General features: G+C 36.9%; 1 protein-coding gene across 2 annotated transcripts in view; it reads right to left on the reverse strand.

Annotated features, from left to right (window-relative positions):
- Positions 1–15,831, reverse strand: part of LOC123530514 (regulator of nonsense transcripts 2-like) — a 91,631-nt gene extending 75,800 nt beyond the window's left edge. For both annotated transcript variants that reach the window (XM_053521199.1, XM_053521198.1), the window contains exons 1-5: positions 15,726–15,831; positions 10,594–10,718; positions 9,922–10,140; positions 4,092–4,251; positions 1,242–1,304 (exon numbers count right to left, since the gene is read on the reverse strand). In XM_053521199.1, the coding sequence (XP_053377174.1) occupies positions 1,242–1,304; positions 4,092–4,251; positions 9,922–10,140; positions 10,594–10,718 (567 nt within the window). In that variant the 5' untranslated portion in view covers positions 15,726–15,831. The remainder of the gene's footprint in view (positions 1–1,241; positions 1,305–4,091; positions 4,252–9,921; positions 10,141–10,593; positions 10,719–15,725) is intronic.
- Positions 15,832–18,840: the final 3,009 nt, after the last annotated feature.

Below are 18,840 nucleotides of genomic sequence, written 5' to 3' on the forward strand. Positions count from 1 at the left end.
GTTTCAAACTTGACCTAGATATCATCAAGGTGAACATTCTGACCAATATTCATGAAGATCTCATGAAAAATATGGCCTCTAGAGAGGTCACAAGGTTTTTCTATTTTTAGACCTACTGACCTAGTTTTTGACCCCACGTGACCCAGTTTCGAACTTGACCTAGATATCATCAAGGTGAACATTCTGACCAATATTCATGAAGATCTCATGAAAAATATGGCCTCTAGAGAGGTCACAAGGTTTTTCTATTTTTAGACCTACTGACCTAGTTTTTGACCCCACATGACCCAGTTTCGAACTTGACATAGATATCATCAAGGTGAACATTCTGACCAATTTTCATGAAGATCTTGTGAAATATATGGCCTCTAGAGAGGTCACAAGGTTTTTCTATTTTTAGACCTACTGACCTAGTTTTTGATGGCACATGACCCAGTTTCGAACTTGACCTAGATATCATCAAGGTGAACATTCTGACCAATTTTCATAAAGATCCCATGAAAAATGTGACCTCTAGAGTGGTCACAAGCAAAAGTTTACGGACGCACGCACGGACGCACGACGGACGACGCGCGATCACAAAAGCTCACCTTGTCACTTTGTGACAGGTGAGCTAAAAAGTAGTAAGTTAAACATAAATTTGACAAACAGCAGCTAACTATTCAGACTTATGAAAATACAACTGTTAAACTGACATGTTTAATTTCATTTTTTTATATTCATGTGCATTGTATGTGACTAAAATAATATCAGCATGGTACACACCCGGAAGACACATGTTAAGTTTCAATTCAATATCTACATTAGTTTTGGAGATAGTAACTTGCATTTAAAACTTTAACAAGGATTTTCTAAGTCCGAAAGGGGGCATAATTTGGTCAAAATACGTCTTGACCCAGTGAGGTTGGTAATTGACCTAGAAAAAGAAAAAATAAGTTTCAAAGCTATATGCCTTTAAATGATAGCCATATGTACTTGCATGCAAAACCTTAACCAAGGTGTGATACCGACACCAGGGTGAGTAGAATAACTAGACTATTCTTTGAATAGTCAAGCTAAAAACATATTTAATTTAATAATAAAAAGTATATGGGAAGCATTTTTAAGTATATACCCAAATTAGCTCTTCAGCTTTCAAGATGACCAACTGGCTACTAAACCCGAAAAACACCAATTGCTCAAATGGACAAAAATAAATATGCTGTAGACCAAAGGTTTATCTTAATTTGGTAAAATTTTACCTTATCTTCTGCTTCCCTTCTCTTCTTTTCTTCCTCTTTCTGTCTTTCCTCTTCCTCTTTTCTCTGTGAAAAAGTTTATTCCACGTACAAAACAATAATGTGTTGAATGATAAAGAAACTGTGAAACTAAAGGCACTGACTGCCAGATTTTGGCTAAATAATAATCTTTCTTTAAAACTGAAGTTTGGTCTTATTATGTACATTATAACGTGAGTTTTTGTTTCTTAAGTATCTTAAAAATGCAAAAAAAGAAAAAAAGAAGCAAAACAAGAGCTGTCACTAATGGTGACAAATGCCCCCCACAGCACCTTGACCTTTGACCTGGTGACCCCAAAGTCAGTAGGGGTCGTGTACTCAATAAGTACTATCAGCATGTGAAGTTTGAAGGTCCTGGGTGCCGTGGTTCGCGAGTAAAGTGCCTTCATGCAAAAAGTTAACGTTGCGACAAACGAACGAACGGACGGAGAGTTGAAAAATAATATGCCTCCCTTCGGGGGCATAAAAAGCCAGAGTTGGGAGTCAAAACCTGGGTCGAAGCAGCAGTAACAATTTTCCTGCGGTCTTAACAAATACACCATGGAGGAATATTTTGTTAACTATCGTTAAATATAAAGCTTTATAATTAAGGTAGATAACTACCGGTACCACATTACAAACGCATCTCAATTTTGAATGGAAAATTTAGTAAAAACAACTAATTCGTATGTGTTTCCATAACTTATAACACGTCAGCAGCTAAGTTTCAAGGCCTTCTTAAGAAATATAGCAATAAATTATTGATGTCTTAAAATGTCTTTTTTGTTGTATTATCTAGTGGTCAGTGCCTTTAAAGGGACTGGACCCCATCATTTGGCTAAAAATGATCTTTCTCTAAAACTGAAGTTTGGTCATATGATGATTAGTAGAACATGAATTTTTGTTTCTTAACTATCTCAAAGACGCGAAATAAGGAAAACAAAAACTGTCCGTGTTGGGAATGGAAACAAAGCAACCTTGGCAACAAAAACTTTCCTAACTTCTTGACCAATACACCATGGAGGAATTTGTACTCTACTGATAAATGTAAAGCTTTAAAATTAAGGCAGTTTACCTCCAGTACCCCGTTACAAATGCTTCTTAAATTTTGAATGGAATAATTAGTAAAAACAAATAACCTCATGTGTTTGAACTTTCCATAATATATAATCTGTCAGTAAATAAGAAATGTAGCAATGATTTCCTGATATCTAAAAAAATTCTTTTTATTTGTTCTAGTTCCATCTGGAAGTCAGTGCCTTTGCAAGTCAATATTATCTTGCTATTTTATATCTCATGACATGAGACAGTCCAGAAACTTTTAACTACAAATAAAACAAAGTATACAGAACAAAATTGCAACACCTGTGGATTGTGGTGTTGTACTGTTATTTACATCATAAACCCCATTCATTCACCAAGCAAACAAGGAGCTGCGTTCAATAAACACTTGATGCCTCTGGTGGCATCCTTGTCGATACAAAGCAACCTAAGTCCAAAATGAGGTCAAGGTCAAACTGAGGTCAGGTGATGTTTGAAGATGAGGAATGGTCACAGGTTACATCTGTATTAGTATCAATTCATTCTTGTAAGCGGTATTGATGCTAGACGAAACGGTCCCATTTGGTTAACCAAGAGATGGCCCATATAAAGCAACCTAAGTCCAAAATGAGGTCAAGGTCAAACTGAGGTCAGGTGATGTCTGAAGATGAGGAATGGTCACAGGTAACATCTGCATTAGTATCAAGTCATTCTAGAAAGGGGTATTGATGCTAGACGAAACGGTCCCATTTGGTTAACCTTGTACGGACGGACGGACAGACGAACAGGACGGGGGCATAAAAAACAAGAGCTGTCTCCATAAGATGACACATGCCCCCGATGGCACTTTGAATGAATAGTTATGGCCGATGTTAGAGTTTAGGACCTTTGACCTACGGATCTGGGTCTTGCGCGCGACACGCCGTCTTACTGTGCCACACATTCATGCGTAGTTATTTTAAAATCCATGCATGAATGACAAAGATATGGACCGGACATGCCTATCATTGCACTATCATGAAATATGACCTTTAACGTCTAAGTGTGACCTTGACTTTTGAGCTAGGGACCTGGGTCTTGCGCGCGACACGTCGTCTTACTGTGGTACACATTCATGCCCAATAATTTTAAAATCCATGCATGAATGACAAAGATATGGACACGCCCATCAATGCACTATCATGAAATATGACCTTTAACGTCTAAGTGTGACCTTGACCTTTGAGCTACAGACCTGGGTCTTGCGCGCGACACGTCGTCTTACTGTGACACACATTTATGCTTAGTTACTTGAAAATCCATCCAAGGATGACAAAGATATGGACCGGACACGCCCATCAATGCACTATCATGAAAAATGACCTATAACGTCTAAGTGTGACCTTGACCTTTGAGCTACGGACCTGGGTGTTGCGCGCGACATGTCGTCTTACTGTGGTACACATTCATGCCAAGTTATATTTGAAAATCCATCCATGGATGACAAAGATATGGACCAGACACGAAAATTGCGGACAGACTGACAGACGGTTCAAAAACTATATGCCTCCCTTCGGGGGCATAAAAATCAGGTGAAGAGTTCCTTCTATCTATCTGAGGGAAATGCAGTGTCCACTGAGCGGAATAGAATGATTTTTTTTTAATAAACAACCCTATTTTTAGAGTGTTTTACACGTGGATATGAAATTTCATTTTTTATGTCATGCCTCTTTAACTTTTAGCCTGCTGGCATTAAGTTATTCTGCCTTAGCGACAAGTGCAGACTAAAATCAGCCTGCACGGATGTAAACAAACCTTTATTTCTTCTTCTTCCTCTCTTTTCTTCCTCTCCTCTTCTTCCTGTTTCTGTTTTTCTTGCTTCAATCGTTCCTCTTCCTCCTTCTGCCATTTAGCCTCAAGTTCAGCAGCTGATGGTGCACTTGGAAGAGGGGCTGGTCCTCCCTTAGCTGAATCACTGAAATTAAGGAAACATTTATGAATGAGCATAATCAATAAGAACTGCTTTATTTAAGCTCCTGTTTGAAAATCCTTAACTTCACTACTTCTTCAAGGAATGCCACTAATGCTTGTAGATAGCTTGTTTTTAAAGTAGCTACTGGCAGATCAAAATTGAGAACTTATAATGCTCAATAGGCAAGCTCTCCTAGTTTAGAGTCAGAAGTAATACATCAATGACATCATTAACTTCAAAATTACTATGCCTTATAATTTGTTATTTTCTATATTCCATTCAAAGAGCTTTTACATCTAATTATTGATAGGGCCAGAACTTTTAAAACTGGGAACAAGAGCTGCCAGAAGCAACTTGGTATGTACTTTTGTATGCCGTGACTTCGACCTCTGACCTAAAAAAAAACAACAGAATTCATCTACTGGTAACAAGCAAACATCCAGTGATGTTTAAAGGCCATAGACTCAGGTGTTCTCAAGCAAGTGATCAGATACTGTTTCAATGTCAAGGTAAAGTCTTAGAACTTCAAAGTATTGATCCCAAAAACAACAAGAAACGCGGCAATGCCACGAAACCAGGTTTTCAACACTTTTCATAAGAATAAACAAGAGTGCCAGAATGTCACAATATACGCCCGTCACAGCAAATTTCTTTACTCTAGCACCTGTATTTGCAGATGTAATTTTAATTTTGTGGTTGTTTAGTAATCATTGTAATTCTTTTGTTTTTCTAAGTCCACAAAAAAAACTCCTTACCAGGTAGAGATACCTTAAAATACACCTAAAATTAGAAAGTAACAACTACGTTGTACCACAGAAAAGTGGTCTACGGTCAATTATAAAAAAGTTACAATATAAGTTATTTATAGTAACAACTAAGGGAAGTTAATCTTAAAAAAAAAAAAAAAAAAAAAAAAAAAAATACAAAAAAAAAAATTGTAAGTCCACACAGAAATCCTTACCAGGTAGAGATTGGTCAAAATACACCTCAAAATTGGATGTAACATGCATGTTGTACTACAGAAAAGTGGTCTCGATTTTTCCCTACGTCTAGTAATGAAAAAGTTACAATATAAGCTATTTATAGTAACAACAAAGGGAAGTAATTCTAAAGAATGGAACTGCGCAAGACACTTCGTCTCATGATGGTGTATAATTGTGCCAAGTTACATCAAAATCCCTCTATGCATGAAGAAGATATGCTCCGGACAAACTTTTCATTCTTGTATCCTTTGACCTCTAAGTGTGACCTTGACCTTAGACCTAGGGACCTGGTTCTTGCGCATGACACTCCGTCTCATGATGGTGAACAATTGTGCCAACTTTCATCAAAATCCCTCCATGCATGTAGAAGATATGCTAACCCTAACCTAACCCTAACCCTATTTTTAGTAACAATGACCTTGACCTTGATCCCAGAAACCCCAAAATCAATCCCAAGCTACAACTTTATATAAGTTTTCTATACACCAAGTTTCATCATGATAGCTCATTCCTAAGTTAAGTTATTGACCGGAAACCCTTTTTCTATTTTAAGTAACAGTGACCTTGACCTTGACCCCAGAAACCCCAAAATCAATCCCAGCCTTTGTCTTGATATAAGCTATATACATAACAAGTTTTATTCAAATATCTTTACCGAAACAAAAGTTATTGACCGGAAACCCTTTTTCTATTTTAAGTAACAGTGACCTTGACCTTGACCCCAGAAACCCCAAAATCAATCCCAGCCTTTGTCTTGATATAAGCTACATACATACCAAGTTTTATTCAAATATCTTTACCGAAACAAAAGTTATTGACCGGAAACCCTTTTTCTATTTTAAGTAACAGTGACCTTGACCTTGACCCCAGAAACCCCAAAATCAATCCCAGCCTTTGTCTTGATATAAGCTACATACGTACCAAGTTTTATTCAAATATCTTTACCGAAACAAAAGTTATTGACCGGAAACCCTTTTTCTATTTTAAGTCACAGTGACCTTGACCTTGACCCCAGAAACCCCAAAATCAATCCCAGCCTTTGTCTTGATATAAGCTACATACATACCAAGTTTTATTCAAATATCTTTACCGAAACAAAAGTTATTGACCGGAAACACCAGTTTGACGCCGCCGCTGCCGCCGCCACCGCCGCCCGCCCGACCGACCGACATCTACCCCAATCTAATAACTCAGGTTTTCGTTGAAAACCTGGTTAAAAAGGGTAATTTCCTAACCACAAGAAATCATCCTATGAAAATTGACAGCCTTAAGCCCAACTGTGCTCCAGATATTGATAGGAAACTGTTTTCATTTTAAGGTTACTGTGGCCTTGACTTCTGACCTATTGGCTGCAGAAACATTAAATGTTATTTGCTAATCACAGGAAATAATTCTGATGTTGAAAAGCAGAAGGACAAGCAGTCCTTAGTTATTAAGTAGAAACTATTTTCAATTTTATTGAGGTCAATATGACCTTGACCTTTGACCTACTGGTAGTAAATAATAGGGATCATATAATCACCATCACCTTGTGATGTTTGACTGCTGTAGACTAAACATAAACAAGAGGGCCATGATGGCCCTATATCGCTCACCTGTTATCATTGCACTTGAGGACAAGAAGGTCCTCAGAAAAAATATCTAAGTCCAAAGGACAGTAACAACCAAGGGAAGAAATTTAACCAAAAAGAAAAAAAAATTCTTACAAGGTACAGATTATGTCAAAATACACCTAAAAATTGGAGGTACCAGCCATGCTGTACCACAGGAAAGTGGTCTCGGTTTTTCCCTACGGCCAATAATAAAAAAGTTACTAAATATAAGCTATTTATAGTAACGTAAAAGGAAAGTAATTAAAAAAAAAATTATTGTAAGTGAACAAAAGAAGGATCTGCCAAATAAATCTGTTGACATAAATGAAATTTCAGATCAGTATCTTCATTAGTTACGGAGATATACCTATTTTAATTTGAAATAAAGGGAGGTAATTTGACATAAAATCAGTCCATAGTTATCTACCCTGATTGGCTCAGTCCAACTAATGACAATAATGAAATTTCAAATAAGTCCTACAAGTACTTACTGATATAAATCCATTTTGATTACAATCAGGGGAGGTGATCAGATATAAAATAACTCTGAACCTACGCTTGGATCTGATTTGTCATGAAATCCATGAATTATTGTTGTTGAAGTTATTTTGGAAGTTTGTATCAAATAAAACCATAAATGAAGTCTCTATATGGCTGCAAAAGCCAAAATAGCCTATTCTGGACCTTTAAGGGGCCATAACTCTGGAACCCATGACAAAATCTGGCCAGTTCAAGAAAGGAACCAAGATCTTGTGGTGATACAAATTGTGTGCAAGTTTGGTTAAAATCGAATCATAAATGAAGCTGCTATTGTGCAGACAAGGTCAAAATAGCTAATTTTGGCCCTTTCAGGGGCCATAACTCTGGAACCCATTATGGGATCTGGCCGATTCAACTAAGGAATCAAGATCTTACGGTGACACAAGTTTTGTGCAAGTTCGATTAAATTCAAATCCTAAATGAAGCTGCTATTGTGCAGACAAGGTCAAAATAGCTAATTCTGGCCCTTTCAGGGGCCATAACTCTGGAACCCAAAATGGAATCTGGCCAGTTCAATAAGCGAACCAAGATCTTGTGGTGATACAAGTTGTGTGCAAGTTTGGTTAAAATCAAATCATAAATGAAGCTGCTACAATGTATTGTGCAGACAAGGTCAAAATAGCTAATTCTGGCCCTTTCAGGGGCCATAACTCTGGAACCCATAATGGAATCTGGCCAGTTCAAGAAAGGAACCAAGATCTTATGGTGATACAAGTTGTGTGCCAGTTTGGTAAAAATCAAATCATAAATCAAGCTGCTATTGTGCAGACAAGGTCAAAATAGCTAATTTTGGCCCTTTCACGGGCCATTACTCTGGAACCCATAATGGGATCTGGCCAGTTCAAGAAAGGAACTGAGATCTTGTGGTGATACAAGTTGTGTGCAAGTTTGGTTAAAATAAAATCATAAATGAAACCACTATCGTGCAGACAAGAAATTGTTGACGGACGGACGGACGCACGGACGGACGGACTGACAACAGACAAAGGGTGATCACAAAAGTTCACCTTGTCACTGTGACAGGTGAGCTAAAAAACTAGGCTATGTATGAATATAAGGGAAGGCGAGTACAAATACCTAGTTACATAATACAACAAGAGCTGTCGGAGGACAACAACGCTCGACTATTCAACAGCCTTGTCGACTGAATGAATAAGGAAGTCGAAAAAGGGACATAATTTAGTAAAAAAGCAAAATAGGGTTATGGAACCTACATAGTGCTTATCAGCTCATGACAGTGGACAAGTGTGTGAAGTTTCAATCCATTCCCATTAGTGGGTACTGAGATACCAGCTTACATATAGGAATTTAACCAAAAACTCCTAAGTTGAAAAATGGGCATAACTTAGTAAAATGCGAAGTTGAGTTATTGACCCTTTGCATTGCATGTCATATCATGACAGTGAACAAGCGTGTGAAATTTCAATCCTTTCCCATTCGTGGATACTGAGATACCAGCTAACATACAAAAACTTAACCAAAAATTTCTATGTTGAAAAAGGGGCATAATTTTGTAAAAAAGCAAAATAAAGTTATGGGACCTGCTTTGTGCATGTCAGATCATGACAGTAAATAAGTGTGTGAAGTTACAATCCATTCCAATTAGAGAGTACTGAGATACCAGCTTACATACAAAACCTTAACCAAAAAATTCTAAGTCGAAAAAGGGGCATAATTTTGTAAAAAAGCAAAATAGAGTTATGGAACCTGTGCTATGTAAGTCAGTTTATCACAGTAAATAAGTGTGTGAAGTTTCAATCCATTCCCACAAGTGGTTACTGAGATACCAGCTTACATACAAAACCTTAACCAAAAGTTTCTAAGTCGAAAAAGGGGCATAATTTTGAAAAAAAGCAAAATAAAGTTATGGGACCTGCTTTGCGCATGTCAGATCATGATAGTAAATAAGTGTGTGAAGTTTCAATCCATTCCAATTAGAGAGTACTGAGATACCAGCTTACATACAAAACCTTAACCAAAAAGTTCTAAGTCGAAAAAGGGGCATAATTTTGTAAAAAAGCAAAATAGAGTTATGGAACCTATGCAATGTAAGTCAGTTTATCACAGTAAATAAGTGTGTGAAGTTTCAATCCATTCCCACAAGTGGTTACTGAGATACCAGCTTACATACAAAACCTAAACCAAAAATTTCTAAGTCGAAAAAGGGACATAATTTTGTAAAAAAGCAAAATAGAGTTATGGAACCTGTGCAATGTAGGTCAGTTTATCACAGTGAATAAGTGTGTGAAGTTTCAATCCATTCCAACAAGTGGTTGCTGAGATACCAGCTTACATACAAAAACTTAACCAAATCGGGACGCGGACGTCGATGCGGACGCCGATGCATGGGCGAGTCCAATAGCTCTACTATTCTATGAATAGTCGAGCTAATAAAAAAATACTATACAAAGATATCAGTATCATCATGAAGCATTTTTTGACATGTTGTGAAAACTTTCATGTTTTCTCCAATAAAATGGGAAAGAAAAAAAACGCCTCCCAAATTAACATGAAAAATCCACTTGATTAGAGTATATTTATCTTTAATATAATAAAACCTTTTAGATGCTGTGGACTTCCCAACATTACTGTCTCCATGTCCAGTTCCATGTTTTCCTGTCTTCTCTCGGTTATCTGACCTGTCACTTCCTCGTGATGTATCTGCCCTGTCACCTCCTCGTGAAGTATCCGACCTGTCTGCCCCGCGGGAGACATCTGATCTATCACCACCTCTACTTCCTCGTCCACCTCCACGTCCTGCCTGGTACCTCATTTCACTAAGAAATGCAACATAATTCAATGGCAGTGACTAAAAAGGCTAAAAGGTAAAAATGTACCTGTAACCATGTGTCAAACTTTTAATGCCATGTACCCAAGTCTTAAAAACCTTTTTCGTAAACTTAAATTCCTAGTAAAATTACTCTATCAGAACCTTTAAATGGGAGTTAAAGTGACGGCTAATCAGAAAACTCATTTTTCAATACAACTAGTATGTTCTCCTTTGTTCAAAATACTTAAATATATCCTACCTTCATTAACAAACCATTGCATAAGGAAATCCATACAGTTTATGTTCATAGTCAACAGTAAATGTTTTGCTAAAACCCTCACTTGAAAATAACGAAAACAGAATATTAATACAATTAGCAAATTAGCAGGGCATTCTCCAAACACTTTCTGATAAACATTTACAGCTACTCAAAAGCTTGCAATACAAGAAACAAATGAACCTGTAGCTTTTCCCTGCCCCACGAGCCCCAGGTCTCCCTTGAGGGGCATCTCTCCCTCCTCTTGAGCTTCTGCCTGTATCACTGCCAGACCGCATTGGGCGGTGGTCATCACTTCGCCCAGACATCTGTAATTATGAAAAGGTTATAACACAATCTTTGCTTCAAAGTTATTTACATGTACTTTGATCAATAAGAAATATGGGATTGTTAACTTGTTTATACTAGTGTTATTTCTGGTAGGAATTTTTACTAGGAAACACAGTGGGCAGTCAGCCATGCCACTTTTAACTGCCACAGACCAGGCATATTCCAGTTTTAGTCATACTAGTGTTTTGTAAGACAGTCATTTGTCCTTGAAAGTCCATACATGTGATGTTTTGATATTGTGTTTGAGGAGACCTAGAATCTAGGAAACCTTCTAATAAACTTATTGTCTTGGATGATCTAGGGGAAAATGTTTTTAGTGCCTGGAGTTTTCTGATTGTCACAAATTTGGATATACCATGGCGACAACGAAGACCAAACTGTAAATCAATCAAACAAGTGACAAGTAATACAGACATATATAAAAACACATTTGTGCCTCAAACCATCCGCGATTAGAACTCATTACCGGACTCAGTTGTAACTTGTACCAAAAACGATACATTCAAACCTTTCTCTTGGACTATAGATCGCGCGATTAACATCTAACATCAAGTGCGCACACACACCCTCGATAATTTTTGCTCATTAGTGAGATAATTTCGAGTATCAATACAGATACCTTCCTGGATTAGGAGTGTTCAACTGGTCAAGAGGTCATTTACTGACATCACCTCTGCAGTGTCTGCACCTCTGAGTATGTTGACCTTGGACCTATTAATGAAGTGTCCAAAGCCATCTCATTTAGCTTTTCTAAGTAATAGGATTTTTCTAGGGGCCTGTCAGTTTATGTGTGGTTTGAGTTGAGCTTGGGACATAACTAAGTTGAAGCCTGAGAATATTAGCTTGGACTGTAACTTTGCTTACTAGTGTTAGATTTTCTTGTTAGTACTATATGCCTCCCGCATCAGTAGATGCCGGGGGCATAAAAAACTTACTTTCATTATTATTGTAACATGGAATCATGAGAAACTGCTGTCAAACTATATTTTACTTAGTAAGCGCTTGTTTGATTGGTCCTTAAAGTATAAACAGTGGAAACATCTCACAACCTCAACAATTCTACGAACGTGCGAATCATTGGATGCGTCATTTTGACTAATCATGGATGGTACTCGATTTATATAAGCATTCCGTAAACAGTCTGCAACTGGGCTTTGAAGTAAGATTTTTCTGAAAGAGTTTTGAACTTTTCACTTGCCCAAAAGACAGCCAGTCTGAATTGATAAAGAAATATTGTTTTGAAAAAAAAATACAGACCTGGAAGCAATGTACATGTCAAAATGCTCATAAACACCTTTCTAATGGCTCATTGTCACAGGGGCAAAAAATTTTCAAAATGACTTCTTGGCATTTTTTCCCCAAGAAAACATTATAATTGTAATATATTTAAGCGTGTATGGCTCATGGACCCATACTGTATCCTAGGTACATTACTGCCACCGGTGATCTTATCCAGTCCGTTTCGGAAATCATGGTACCAAGGCGGGAATAAAAGGGAAGCAGGGCATTGCGGGATCATCGTTCATCCGAACCAGGCCTATTTATAACAGACAACATAAACAAAACATTGCCGAAAACAATGTTAACAAGTGTAAAATACAGAATTTTGGTTTTGTAACGGGCACCGCCTTCCTAAGCTGGGGTTTAGGGGACAAATTCAGTTGGAGGCAGAAAACATGAGTACAGGGTTCACATCTAACTCAGGGACTAAGGATCAGACTTATACTTGAAGTAAATCAACAAATTCCAAAGTAGACATTACATTTAATATTTCAACCTGTGTCTTATCCCATTAATTTACAAATTAATTAACAATTGTACATGAATCCTACATACCAGGCAGAAAGTGAGGGAACTCGATGCTTGTGCAGCAAGAGAAGGAACCACCGAACAAGTTGTCATTTTCACATTTATGCACATTTTACGCGTAAATATATACTCGACATCACTAATCTCGCGTCATCACTTATTTCGCGGTATTTGAGTTGCGCCACCTACATGGTGTTTACATGTCAAGTTTGTGACCTATTTTACGCATGCAAGCGAAAAATGTTCTTACCTGCAGTTACATTGCTAAATATCTGTCAATATTTATTAAAATCGTATTTTTCACATATCTATTGCAAAAATCAAAAAAAGCCATGAATTAAGCAAATGTTTGCAATGTTTACAAGTTCGTCTACCAGCTGATCAGCATTTGTCCTCATTAATTATGCAAATTAAGTGCCGGTTAGTAGGGGTGCGTACCGGTTCTCGATATGTATCGAATACCAGTATTCAGGGTTCGATCGATACATCGGATCGAATGTTCCTGTATCGATCAAAATATCGATCAAAAGCTAACTACATGGTAAATGGCCTCATTACCGCAGATACCTATGTATAATGCGCAGTTTTTTGACCCCCGGGACCACCCCGAATCGTGGGCGCGCAGATTATACACAAGTATAGATGATTTTTCAACTTCGAAACAAGTTTGTTTCCGATGGTCGCCATTTTGGTAAAGGGAAACTACTCTCCGCGCTAACTGTCACCGCTAAAATATAAGATTGCCGTTACGTTCCGTAAAAGATCGAATGGTTTAATTTTCTTTCAAACAAAATTAATTTCATACAAATTTGAAAGTATTTTGATTAAAGAAATATTAATAAATCACAAAATTTATGATACTAATTAAAGACTGAGTATTCTTTTTAACCGAGATCAAACTGTGAACAACAAAATTGACAGAGGTGACAGCTAATTGCTGGCTATTTGATCATAACAAAAAGACTATCACACCTTTTGTTATCATTTGAATTGAGAAGCTCATGTCATTTTGAAAGATACCATTCTGAAATATTGAATCAGCTGTTAGTTATTTCTTCAAAATAGTTAATTAAAAAAAGGTAAAACAACAATTCTAATATGCTTGCCTCTGTTTACTAAAGAAAAATGTATCCAAGTCCTGTGATTTTGACTCAGAATAGACCGACCTTAGAAGTGAGTAATAAAGTTCATATTGCATTACTATAATGGTCTTGTACTCTTTTATTATTCTGTTTGAAAATATCATATGATATATCGAATATCGATCATTTTGTATCGATACAAATATCGTATCGATCATTTTGACCGATACGCACCCCTACCGGTTAGAGGACACCAAATTTTACATAACATTCCCAAACTACGCTAAAATGAATGAAATATCAGTATTAAGTAAAACATCAAAACGTCTTAACTCGCCGGATTTTAAGAGGGAGGAGGGGATGGGGGCCCCGCGACCATCTGCTCAAAATATACCCATGTTACTGAGCAGTGAATTAAAACATCTTTGATAGCTATCAGACAGAAAATATCCAGAAATAGTACAATTCTTAGGCTCTGCTACATTACGACCACACCAGAGACCTTGTGATTTACTTGAAAAATATCTGGTGTGTCCACTGTCCAGAGAATATTTTCGATAGTACCAATGTAAACAGTTAATATAAAATGTTTAAATTGGCATTTATTGACTTTTGAGTGTTCCCGTTAGATTGACTTAGATAGCTTTTCAATGTTTGAATAATATTTAGTGTTTTTTAACCTATGATAGTTGACTGCCACAATTTTTTACCTATACCGCGACATTAGTGCTGTGACGTCACACGATGACAATGGCTGACTATTGTTGTTCGTAGTACACATGGATGTTTCTTGAATGATATCTTATTCATTTTCACACAGTTATTGATGAATATGACATGAAATATTGTGGTAAACACAAGAAACACACTGTTGTGTTGTTTTTTGTTTAATGTCGTTACGTCGAATGTCAAGTACCGCAACAATACAGATGAACGGTATACGTAACAATTATTTCATTGGTCGCAGCTATAGCATCTAGACAACTCAAAACAAATCTTCATAACTTTCCTAAGTGCAACTGACCAACCATGCACAAGATGACATAAATTAGAATGATTGGTTATAGGAGAGATCGTGTTTGTACACAAATCTGTTGTATATTCTATTTTTAGAACTAATAAGACCAAGATCGTGTGGGCAGACGCCGAGCGACCATGTTTTTGTTAACAGTGATGTTTTTCTAACTGCTTAAATTTTCTTAAAACATAAATAATATCAATAATTTTTTTATCAATGGAAAGTATATAAAACAAGCAATTTATTGATAACTTTTATTCATTATTTCGACATAAAATGGATTAATTATGAACGCTTAACTTACACAAGTTACAGTGTTTTTTCTAAAAGTTTGGAGCATCGCTATGCCGCCATTAAAATCATATGTCATTTAAAATGGTAATTCATTTTCAAAAGATATTTGAATAAGAAAATATGAAAATCGCAAGCATTTCAAAACTTTTTGAATTTTTAAAATCCATAAATGAACAAAAAAGTTATTAAAAATTCTGATCCCATACACAAACGATATAAAAATATTTTGTTTTGCCCGCTACCAGATAAACAGGTGTTGATGCGCGACGTCAGGGCAATCTCTCCTATTACGACAAATTTTACCAGATCTCAAGTCAAATAATACAAAAATGTAGAACATTAGCCAGTGTAATAAAAAATGTGTGTGTCATCCATGCAGGTCATTTACACAGTTGAAGTCTAAAAGATAAGGGTGGGTACCGGGCCAGTTACATTTTAATTGGATATATAGCTAATTTGTGTGACTTTTCAGTTTTCTGGGACATTTGTGAAAACAGTGTGTAGATTCTAATTTTAAAACTTTTCATTTTTTAAACATTATATAAACTTAATCTGTTTTTCCTGGTTTAAAGTCTCATATGTACAATCCTCTGTGCTGAAGTTGTATCAGGTTACTAACATTTACAAAACCAAAAGTGAATGTGTTGTTGTTTACTGTGTAACATGTTTTCGCGATGAATTTACAACAACATTTTTCGCACATATGTTTCTTTTTAAAACAGGAAAATTAGATAAGATCATAGAATGAGTGCATCTCCCATCGACATTTTTTTTAAACTTACTTTAGTTCTCCATATTTTGAGAAAGGCAAAGACTTTTCTTTTCTGAACGCGATTGCAATACTACCGGAAGTTATTGGTTCACTCTTTCGTTCTCCAATTGAGCTTACCGAACGTCAAATTCGTACCAATTTTTAGATAAGGCCAGAGACCATTGTGCATTGTGCGACGATGTTCCAGAGGGGCCATGCACAGTACCCGGAAGACGAAGACCACCAATTCAAAAAAGTACTGTATACCTGGGATAATGTAATGTTTGTAATGGACATATTATTCCTGCCGTCACCATAGGCGTAGGAGCAGGGGGGTAAGGGGGGGGGGGGGGGGGGGGGGGGGGGGGCGGGGGGGGCCAGGCCCCCCAAAGCTAGGAGAGGGGAGGGGCAAAGTATAGTTTGGCCCCGCCCCCCTCCCCCCCGAATATTTTGGAAAAGAGATATCAATTGCAGTCTAATATAACATTTACTTAGCATCATATAATTCTTTTCAACCTGATTTCTGATTTGCATTTGGCCTTCCCTTGTAATCTGACTTGTCTCTTTCCGTAGTGTGAGAACTGAAATCTGTACGCGCCACGCCAAGAATTGTTTACATTTTAGAAAAATAATATATCACTGAGCGCAATCACTACAGTTCCGGTTTGAGCGTCTGTAAAATCAATGTAGGCCTAACTGTTAAGCCTGTTTACGCAAAGGGGTCCGGCACATGAGAGGATAAAGTTTAATGACTTATTTTTGAGTCCTAGAGCCATATTTATGAAAAAAATTATACTAATATAACTACTCCCTAGCTTGTTTTTGAGTCCTAGAGCCATATTTATGAAAAAAATATACTAATATAACTACTCCCTAGCTTGTCTATTAGGCCTATAGTATATTAGTATAAATTTTTTCATAAATATGGGTCTAGGACTCAAAAATAAGTCATTAAACTTTATCCTCTCATGTGCCGGACCCCTTTGTGTTTACGCATGTAAACATTATTTATTTTTTTGTTTTTCATTGTCCATTCAAGGGAAATGATATTTCCACAACTTTATACCACAATTAGACAAATGCAGTGCTAATTGATTGTATGTCCAGGGCTTCAACAGAAGAATGTAAAAAAAAATGACACACTTAATTAGAACAATACATAATATGACTGGATTAAGACCGTTCAGTGCCTAGTCGTATGTGTATCATCAGAATAACTCAATGATTGCTAAAACATAAAGGTTTGAAGGGGCCTATGGCCTGTACAAGGCTTTGAGGCTTTGTCACGAATAATGCACCGAGGATACCTTGCCGCTAACCGTCCCCCCCCCCCCCAAACCGCCGGTCGAAAAGGTTTCCCCCCCCCCCCCCCAAAGTTAAACTCGCTCCTACGCCCATGGTCACCATGCATTGGCCGGGGTCCTGTTGTCATTTTTTTAAGTTTTAGAAGAGGATAAGAAACTAAGAGTTTAAAGATTAGTATTAAAATATACCTTCCATATTTCTTTTCAAACACTAGTATTTTCTGATATCGTATACGAGATTGAAATTCGGAGAGCACGCGGGAAATTTGCATAACCGAATTTTTTTATTTTTTGATAAATCGTATTTTTGTTGGGCATCAACAATACAGAATTCAATCATATGTAACATAAATAATTAATTTACAAAAGGGAAATTAAAATACACTAGTGCATAGCGTTTTATACGTGCTTGAAATTTGGAGAGCGCACGGGAAATTTCACAGTGTATAGACTCTCTGTACGCCCAACCGGAAGTCGCCAAAAACTAGGCGTTCAGAAATCAAGACACAAATTTTTGCTGTCAAGGATGGCTTGGATTTTCATTGTTTATTTCGTTAATATCGCATAAAGTAAGTGTAGTTTTAATCTACGTATTGTTTAAGAGCTACTGTTTACGTAGATACCAAACTCGCCTATTAAAACTCTTAATATACTTCATTCCAAGTCAAATTACGTGTGGGTATTTGTTCGATTTAGTAATGAAACTATCAATTCTTTGAAATACATGTATCTTGAGCTTTTGCAAAGAATTGAAACCTTTGCTACTTCGTAGGTAAATATCTTACGCATTGATAGATACTAGCATGGCTTTATGGCAACGAATGCGTTTTTAGGAAAATGTGTTTTTCTGAGACATATATGCCGATTAGTGTACACTGTCCCACTAGTCGATACATTACTGGCCCACTAATCGCAATTTCTAAAATCCGGACTGAACGCTTAGTCGAAAAACTGTACGCCTATTCAAAACTTCTTTTCATTCATATATTTCAATAATTTGACTTTGTTTTATGATAACCAACAGTTAAAAAGTAATAGTTACAATTCTTTCGTTTTCGCAACAGTCACGGACCAGTTTATATGTTATTACTGCAGTTTCGAATCCACATTTCGTAAAGATTAGTGTTTATTAGTAAGTAATTATCAAATTAATTTAGTCTAGCGCGGCACAGCCGCGCGACTAATTCAATTTGGTAAATGCGTACTAATAAACTAACCTGCATAGTGTTTGAAATTATTTTTTTGTAATAATGACTAGATTCTTTTCACATAAATCACTAACGCATCATTCATATAATCGTTACGTGGCACAGCTCAGTGTTTGATCCATTTCCGGCATCTCAGAGACTTGTTCGGACTTTAGCTCGGGAACTTTATCATCATCCACAGAAGAAACAGCTGCATGCATGCCGTCGGCGCGGTTATTGGTAATTTCTGTTTATTTTAATATCCGGCTCCAAATCACCGCTGATATCAAACAAAATCAAGCAGATTGAAGCTAATATCCAGTTATTTTTCTTTTGCATTAATAATTATTGCAGTAATCGCTACAAATCAAACTGAAAATGACATGGCTCCTAATGTTTACATCAGTTGTTCTAGACGTATCAAACTAACCACCGTCTTGGAAGATAGATGAGCGGACTCGTTTTGGACACTTCGATTGTACAAAGTTTTCATGTAGACAGCGTGTTTGTCTGTTGGTGGAGCTTAAACTCAAAACATAATTTCAAGTACAACACCTTGAGTGACCTTCACCTTGGGTATAATGGGCAGTCCCTGCATAAAAAGGCTTTGTTTGCACAATGTTTATGTGAAGTTACAGTAAGGTATAAGCAAAAG

This window comes from Mercenaria mercenaria, chromosome 13 (assembly GCF_021730395.1).
Source record: "Mercenaria mercenaria strain notata chromosome 13, MADL_Memer_1, whole genome shotgun sequence".
NCBI lineage: Eukaryota > Metazoa > Mollusca > Bivalvia > Venerida > Veneridae > Mercenaria > Mercenaria mercenaria.